At 42.9% G+C, this 8,364-nt stretch overlaps 2 protein-coding genes across 2 annotated transcripts in view; both read right to left on the minus strand.

The window, feature by feature from the left end:
• LOC102226833 (lysyl oxidase homolog 4-like) overlaps positions 1-3,466 on the minus strand; it is a 31,725-nt gene extending 28,259 nt beyond the window's left edge. Inside the window, exons 1-3 of the mRNA XM_023334646.1 lie at positions 3,389-3,466; positions 2,423-2,695; positions 307-971 (exon numbers count right to left, since the gene is read on the minus strand). Coding sequence (XP_023190414.1) covers positions 307-971; positions 2,423-2,690 — 933 coding nt within the window. The 5' untranslated portion in view covers positions 2,691-2,695; positions 3,389-3,466. The remainder of the gene's footprint in view (positions 1-306; positions 972-2,422; positions 2,696-3,388) is intronic.
• A 2,167-nt stretch (positions 3,467-5,633) lies between these two features.
• On the minus strand, positions 5,634-8,162 carry LOC111608722 (tektin-4-like). Its single transcript, XM_023334648.1, has 7 exons — positions 7,486-8,162; positions 6,781-6,851; positions 6,527-6,670; positions 6,368-6,454; positions 6,148-6,283; positions 5,921-6,075; positions 5,634-5,847 (listed from the first exon to the last, which is right to left on the minus strand). Exons 1-7 carry the CDS (start codon positions 8,011-8,013, stop codon positions 5,634-5,636), a joined length of 1,335 nt encoding a protein of 444 aa, XP_023190416.1. The 5' UTR covers positions 8,014-8,162.
• Between the last annotated feature and the right edge of the window lie 202 nt (positions 8,163-8,364).

Consider the following 8,364-nt stretch of genomic DNA (forward strand, 5'->3'; position numbering starts at 1 on the left):
AACTAGTGAGAAAATGTCATGCCCGCAAGTGGAAGAAAGGACAGGGGAAAATGCAAGCGTGAATGACAAACGACTCAATTTCCTCTAATCCGAGATGTTTCCTTCAGAAGACGAGCCACCGGTGGTTAGGCTAAACTTCAGAACATCTCGGTGCCCGAGAAGTGTATCTAGAGAAGCTTGAGGTTTTAGGTATGTCTCTAATTATATATATGCTTGCTAGGCTGCAGCACCACAAATGACATTTCACTTGAAATTGGTACCAAACCAGACTGGGTGTGTTACATAGCTGTGAGTGTGTGTTTTCACCTGTGTGTATTGAACATCAGTCTCCAAGTCCACATCTGGATAAACTGGGTCTGGTTCCACATGGTTTCCGCTTAGCTGCTGATGCCTGTCGCTCCTCCGGTCAGAGTGGATCTGGGCAGGATGTTGAGGTTGGGGCTGCCTGTTCGCCTGCACTCCAGGCTCGTGCCTCACAGTCTGAGAACTTGCCCTCGCCGCCTCCTGCCTCTGCCTGTAGGCGTCGCTGTTTGCGAGGCGCGAGGGCAGCTGGTGACCTCGCGGCAGGGGTGGGCTGATCTGCTGGTTTGCTCTTGAGCCACCTCGATTTCGCCTCGAGATCTGGATCTCGTGGCCGTTTTCCCGGGGCGAGACGCTGTTGCGGCGGGAGGAGGACGTGCTGCGATGAAGGGCAATCTCATGGCCTCTTGCTGAGTAAGAGTTTGCTGGGGTTGCAGGTTGCACCGGGGAAGGCGGTGAGTTTCTTTGCCTCTGTTGGCTTGGCTGTTGACCTGAAGATGAAGCTGTCTCGTCTAAAATGGCAGGGGGGAAGCCAGGTCTTCTTTCTGGGCTGCAAATGACTCCCAAGTCTTCAGCGTGGGTGCAGTCATTGATTCCCCAACCGCTGAACTGACACTGTGCAACAGAGGTCTCTGAGCCCTGGCAGCGCACATTGTCTAACCAGATATGACCTATGAAATAAAACGGTCATCATTCATAAAAAAATAAACACAATGTTAAAACATTCTTACCTCTTGACAGTTTATAACACTATTTTATTAGGACTGTATGAGATTTATATAGTTGTAAAATGCATGAAAGGCAACTTGTGGGTTTCAGGATGGATTTAACTCCTTAACTGTCACAGCTGTTCACGGAGGAGGCTGTCTGCAGAAAAGTGTGGCGCTATCTCCATGGCCGTTTTGTAAAAGCAAAAGAGAAGATGCGGGGAGGGAGTGAAAAACCCGTCGAGAAGTAGCAGGACAAATACTGAAGCAGAATAGGTGTCTGCGCTGTTGTGTGAAAGATGTGTGCTAATATGAATGGTCTGAAACCATGTGACTGCGCATCGACTGTTCAGCTTTGGGCAAAGTATGTTGGAGCCTTAACATGGAAGCATTTTGAAAGTAACAATTAAGGGGTTCATATTGACTATAATATACTCTGTGTAATTTAACTGTCACCTTCAAAACATGACATGAAGAGACCGGTGTACTCATGGACCCATTGACTTGAATATAAGTGTTGACCGCTGACAGCTAAGGGGATTAGAGGTTAATTTCGATTCTAATTCAAATGCCTTGTTCTTTGAAGGCCTCAAAGGTTAGTCCGAGAACAATCGGCATAGTGAAGACCAAAGAACGCAGAAGATTTTCTGTTAGGAAGTTGTGGAGAAGCTTATCCTCTTAACCATTTCTGCCAAAACGTCCAAATGGGTCCAGGAGGACACCGGTGTTATTGTGACAGTTTTAGAGCAGGGTTAGGTTATGAAACAATTTCTTCAGCTATAACATCTCACGGAGTTCTGTTCAACAAATAACCTGAAAGCAGACGTTTTATTGGACAAGTGCAAACCTACCAAGACATGGCCGCCGTAAAGTGACAGGCTAGGTAAGGAGAGAATTAATCAGAGAAGCGGCCAAAAAGCTCACAGCTCTGGAGGAGCAGGTAAAAGGAAAGTGGTAGGAATTTGCAATGAAAAACTGAAATGTAGAAATATGGTGGAAGAGGACTGCTGCAAAATACCCTAGAATAGACCAGTGGTTCATGATCCAGCAGCGACTATAAACATATAGGCACAATGGATACAATGGAGTGGTTTAGATCAAAGCACATTAATGTTTTAGAACAGCCAAGTTAAAGTCCAGCTCCAAATCCAACTGGCAAGTTGGCAAGCAATCATGGCAAGACTTTTGTGCTCACAGAAGAATGGACGTCTAGATGAGCAAAAACTGTACAGAAATTTTAAAACCATGTATCATTTCTCTTCTACCTGACAAATTTGCCCAACCTTATCATGCATAAAGTAAATAAAACTCATTAAAACCTGTATTTATTATGTGACAAATCTGTAAAGTTTGCATGTGGATACTTTCTAAAGGCACTGCTGGTGAGGAACTGACTTGCTTCTGATTGCCCTTACCTTGTCCTTGGCCGAACTTGGCACTGTGTGCCCAGGTGAAGCTGCGCTGGAAGCCCAGCTGCCGGCACAGCACGTTGGCAAGTTTAATATCCACCTCGTCATCACACACTGTGCCCCAGGATCCGCCGTAGAACACCTCCACACGTCCCTCGTTTGCATTCCGTCGACCCACGCCTGCGAGACGTATCAGCACTTCCTGCGCAGACAGCTGTGAGGGGTGGAGGAGAAGCAGGACGAGGAGGATGGACAGGGAGCTGAGGGACAGCATGCTTGCTGCAGAGACAGAGACGCAGGTGGGGGAAAGAAGGAGTGATGATGAAAATGTGACAGAAAAAAAAAGCTTGAGACCCCAAATACATTTCACCACAAAAATCCTAAAAATCATGCACAGACATGAAGCTGATATTCCACACCCTGGCAAACATAATTAGAAACTTTTCCTTAAAGCTTTAATGGGATACTGCAATAAGTTGAGAGATTTATGGTTTGTGCTTTTTTCAAAATGTATTTATTTTTATTTTAAAAATAATCGGTCAAATAAAGGACAATAAGAGGCCTTGGACGTAGTCTGGACCAGTTAGGGCGCAGGGTGTAATAACCGAAGCTAAAAGTAGTCTCTTCATCCAGCCAGCGGAAACTCTGGCTTCCCACAAACCCTCAAGTTTAGCTGCTCACATTTAGCCAACAGAGACAAAAGCAAATAAACACTGTCATAAAAAAATGTTCTCACACATTAAAAAAAAACAACAAACATTCGGAATGTAAAGAAATGCTTTGGCCAAGGAGAAGTGATAAAACGTTCGAAATGTAAAGAAATGCTTTGGCCAATGAGAAGTGAGAAATTAAGCTATCTGATTAAAAGCAGAATTTTAAATATTTCTATTTTGCTCTGCATAATTCTTCCTACCATTTTGAGAAAAGTTGAAGAAAACAAAGTAGACAGCAAAGTGCTGAGGTGGAACTCACCAATCTGCTGATCTCACCTTGGAGTCACTGGGAGAAAGAAGGGAGAGGAAACTGGGACTTTGGTCCTGCTTGTCTTTCTGTTCTTCTCTTTTCCCTCCCTCTTTCTTTTTCTGTCACTCCCTCAAATTTTGCAACTTCATCAATCCCTCCCATTTTTATTCACTTAAGCACTTCTGCCCCTCTCATCTTTGTTGCACGTTTCTGTTTTCCATTGCAGACTGCTCTTTAAAAGACAATCAGCAAAAAGGAAACTCAACCGTGAAATCTATATGTTAAAAAACTGGAAACAAAATAGTCTGGCCTGCTTTTTGTTGCTATTATGAGTGTACAATAATTAGAGCACCCCTGGGAAACCTTATCTGCATATGCATAAAGTTTTACACCAACCACCAATGGGCCAGCCGCATGTGCAACATGAACCTAAATAATAAAAGATTGCAAATTTGGCTTTTGTCCCTTTATTTACTTGTACAGACCTTTACAAAGCCCCTGAGTCTCAATATAAATGTGAAATGTCACTTTTGAGTTTCTTAACCTTTTAATCGATTACAAACTATTGCATGTATATCCATGGCAATGCATATTACTCACATTTAGGGGTGGCATAAGATGTGCTCAGCAGCAACCTGCACTGATGACTACACTGTGCCTGTGTGGCTGAAGCTGAGTTTCATAACATCCTCAGTCGTGGCACCTCCTGAGTTACTGCAGAACCTTTCTAAGAATAGAGATGAATTATTTCTCAGTGACTTCTTGGAAACAGAAGATCCTTCATCAGTTAATGTGCTAGATTTCACCTGTAGACTTTAATGTGAATAAAGAAAAATATATCTACATTTTGTAGCCCAAAATGCAAATTAGCAAATAACCTGTATTTAATGTAGTAATTAACGTCTGCTCACTGTAAAGCACACGTCAATGTGATCAGACTTAACCTCCCATCTTCCTTCACATCTTATAGTTGTGTTTGTGTTGTATACTTTAATGCTGCTTCTAAAGACAAAGACAAGTTGAAGATGTCCAGGAAAAGCAGAAATATTGAAGCTAGACGGCTCCCTCTAGTGGAGAGAAATATTTCTGGCGCAGTCTTCAGAAGACTTCAGTACAGCTCGATTTAAACATGGGATTTACTCATTTTGTTGAAGTTTGTCAAATTGTACAACACAAAAGTTTAAAGTTCCTTAAAGATTGACCGAGTTGTCAGTTTTATATTTAACATATATTATTATTTTGAGTCAAGATAGGTTTCAAATTTGCAATATTCCCCAGAATCTGAAATGTTTGGATCTATAGCATTAAGTGCTATGGATGCATCCAAAGCTTTTTGGAATGTAGGGTCATTGATCATGTTTGTGGAAAGATTCATATCCAAGTTATAACCTTAACTAGAATTAACACTATGATAGGCAACCATTTGCATTCACATTTACATCTAGACATTAAAATAATCAGTTTCTAAATTGGAACTAAATAGATGATAATCCTCGGCGTGGAATATTAAAGGCAGCAAAACTACAAGCTCTTTTGATATTTTATGTAAAAAGTTAACTTTGAAGGTGAGAAACAAACCGGAGAGACGAGGAGCCAGCAGCAGGAAGCAGCAGCCTGAGAAATTTTGACTGAAAATAAAAAAATTAATAAATGAATCCTGGAGGCTGTTGCCAATCTCAAAGTTCTGCTGCACAGATTGTGTTTATGTTTTCTGGTCAATTACAGCTTAGGAAAAGTTTTCAGGTAAGTAACAGATGTAACTTTCTAACTGGAAGTTTTGAAACTAACGTCTTACAGCTAGCTTGCTAACCTATGAAAGAGTGACTGGTTCAATAAAGCACCTTGCAAAGGTACTCACTCCAAATCAACCTTTTCACAGCGTGTCAAGTTACAAACAAGCAAAATTTTATTGTAATGTGATTTTATTTCATAGAACAGTTCAAAATAGTGAAGTGGAAGAAAAAATATATTTTATTTGAAGACTTTAGCCATTTGTTAGAGAGCAATAATGAGCAACAGCATCAAGAAGACTAAAGGCTCCCACATACTCAGGCATACTTCATTCCGTTCAAATTACTCAAGAGCACCTTTGTCCACTCAAAGAGGACGAAGGTCAATTTTTACAACTTAGTACACATATTCTGTGTCAAACATCCTCCTCCTTTGTTGATGCCATGGCTGAAATTGTGAGAAATTAATACTATGATACTATTCAAACTGTCAAGCAGAACAATCCCAAGTTATGAAGTCAAGTTCAGTATCCTGAAAGTACTGAGAGAGTTGGATATCGTTTACGGTGAATCATGCACTTTTCCCTCTCAATAAACAGTGAATTGGTTTTACAGTTTATGTCCTTCTCAAGAGCCATCCTTGACTCCTCCAGATGGGACAGGGAGCTCCTGGCTTCACTCAGCTTCTGCTTCAGAGACTCCAAGGAGGCATCAATCTGCCTCACTTCTCCTTCCAAACTGCAGACACAGTTCATACATGAGGACATGGACACATGACATAATAATGACGTTTCTGTTTGTGTGCATCTACCTGAGCTGGGGTTGGTCCCTGCAGAGCTCCATGTTTGGTCTGAGAGAGCGAAGGTAGAGTCTGGACTGAGCCACCCTCAGTGGAGCCTCTTTGTTGTGGATGGCCCGCTGTAGGACCTCAATGTTCTTCTCCTGGACACCAATTTGCTCCAAAGTCTACAGGAACAATTAAACAGTCAATCACATTTCACCTGTCAGTCTGTTTCTTCTGTCTGTCAGCTCATCCACCTGAGCTAGCGTCATCTCCAGCTGGGTCTTGGCCTCAATAAGGTCCTCACAGTGCAGGCTGAAGGCTCGCTCCACGCTGGCGCATTGGACCCTCAGATCCTCAGTGGTGTCCTGCAGCATTTGCTCCACAAGCATTCTGACAAACAAAAACACAGCCACTGAGTTCTCAGCAGTCAAAGAAAATCACTCTGGCAACAAAGCGTACCATTGTGACTCTGACCTGAGACTCTTGGTAGCATGATCCTCCTGCAGGGCTATTGACAGGTTGTCTTGAGTAAACTTTGTCCATGATGAGGGGGTAGAAACGCTGCAGTAAACGAGGGAACCTTTTGTGTAAAAGTTGAACACAGCTCTGATGTTTCTAAAGAGTCAGACTCACTGCTCCTGCATGGTAGCAGAACTGGGGTGCTGCTGTGTGTCTGGACTCATGTTATGGTTTCTTCCACAGGCGTCATCAAAGCTGTAGGCCTGACACTTATCAGACCAGTCCATCTCTAATGTTTGTTGGGCATCTTGGTTCCTCCTGGCCCACAGAAACCATCAACTCGTAGGAATGCTGTTTTCTAAAGTGAGAGGCTTCAAACCAACTGGATCCCTGATTATAAGGGAGCCAGTCACCAGTTTTACACTTACTTGATCTGAGTGCCAACCTGAGCTGCAGTTTTCTTCAGAAGAGCCTGAATGCTCCTGATCAAGTCCACTTCCTACAAAACACGCAGAGCCACATGTTCAACCTGCTGTGCCTGTCTTACTGTGAGATTCATTATGTGGAGATTTTCAGCTTACCTATTAACCCTTTACACAGTCTGCCTGAAGATCTTGAAACTTTCTAGATGTATTTCTTTCTGCGCCTCCTTTTCATTTTTGAGACTGTCCATGTTGTTCTCTGTTCTCCTCTCTCTAATTAATTGATTGATTGATTGATTGAGAGCCGTGGATGGCCATTAGCTGCTGTAATTGGTCTAGCCCAGAATCCTTAATGACTAATGGGCCGATCTATCAGTTTTGTGTATCATATCATCACTAGAAAAAAACCCTCATCCGTCTCAAAATCAACATTGGCCCAGTGGGAAGTGCCTGTATGCCAGACAGCCATCTTGATTTGAACAGGTACAACCCATGCTATATTGGTAAAATAATTTGGGAAAACAACCTCAGTCTCCCATTCCTCACTTCTAACATCCGCCATGGCACCTCGCCATGAATATTGCAAAGGGTCAATATTCATAGTAAACTTAAAGTAGTAAAGAAAGTATCATAATCCATGATCTCATTACTGTTAACTAGGCAAAATGTTAAATATAAACCCAAACAGTAATGTAAGAATGCATTGCTGACCTTCAGCAGCTCCTCCTCCACCGTGTCTCTGACCAGCTCTGCTCCCAGTCTTCTTGCTCTGCAGGTCAAATTATCGGTGGCGATGGCATAAGGAGTCTCTGTGGCATCCAGCGCCCTCTCCAGTCGCTTCTTCACCATCAGCAGTGACTTCGTGTCGGCCTGCAGTAGCTCGATGTGCCGCTGCAGCTCAGACTTCCAGGAGTGGATCTCCTGGAGTCTCTCTCCAAGAAGACGCGTTCCTGTGGCCTGGGTCTTCAAAGCTCCAGCCTCAGTGTCCTGGCTCAAGGTTCTGGACTCATGCTGGATGTTCTGGGCGTCTCTGCGGTTGGTACCGGCCTGTTCAAGGATGGTTTGGTAATTGGAGAACCATTCAGCAGGAGTGTATTTAGCAGAGCGAAACCCAGCAGTGGCTGAGCCCGAGGATGCCTGCGGCACTTCCTGCTCTAAAGGCGGACTTTTCTGGTGGACTCCTTGGGCTGCAGCTCTGCTGTCATAATGCGGCCGAGACACAATGATTTCTGAACTCATTTTCTGACAGTACAGTTAAAAGAAAAATCAACCAGCAGGACAATCGGTGCAGGAGTGAAAGCAACCCTTTAGAAACCAGAGAGTTAGTTTGCTGTTGCCTATAGTTACACGTTTGCAGGAGGAGATCGAGTGACAGATAAGACGAGAGGAGTGGATGGCAACTTCCAGAGGCAACAAAATGATGAAACAATTTGAATTTACACCTTTGGGAAAATCAGCAATTTCACACAATTTTTATTTTATAATGATATCTTATTAATGTTCCTGTTATTTTTTGTTTTCAAAACTTATATGCAGTAAATATTGTCTTCTATATTTTTCCGCGATGTTATTATTAAGTGGTCAGACTGG

The sequence above is a fragment of the Xiphophorus maculatus genome, chromosome 5 (assembly GCF_002775205.1).
Source record: "Xiphophorus maculatus strain JP 163 A chromosome 5, X_maculatus-5.0-male, whole genome shotgun sequence".
Classification (NCBI taxonomy): domain Eukaryota; kingdom Metazoa; phylum Chordata; class Actinopteri; order Cyprinodontiformes; family Poeciliidae; genus Xiphophorus; species Xiphophorus maculatus.

Bases quoted from the DNA above. Each gene is read 5' to 3' on its own strand.
- LOC111608722 (XM_023334648.1), bottom strand. From the start codon at position 8,013: ATGAGTTCAGAAATCATTGTGTCTCGGCCGCATTATGACAGCAGAGCT. The intron at 6,671-6,780 runs GTAAGTGTAAAA...TCTGTGGGCCAG, and splicing joins CAGGTTGGCACTCAGATCAA to GAGGAACCAAGATGCCCAAC. The intron at 6,455-6,526 runs GTGAGTCTGACT...CGTTTACTGCAG, and splicing joins TCTGCTACCATGCAGGAGCA to CGTTTCTACCCCCTCATCAT.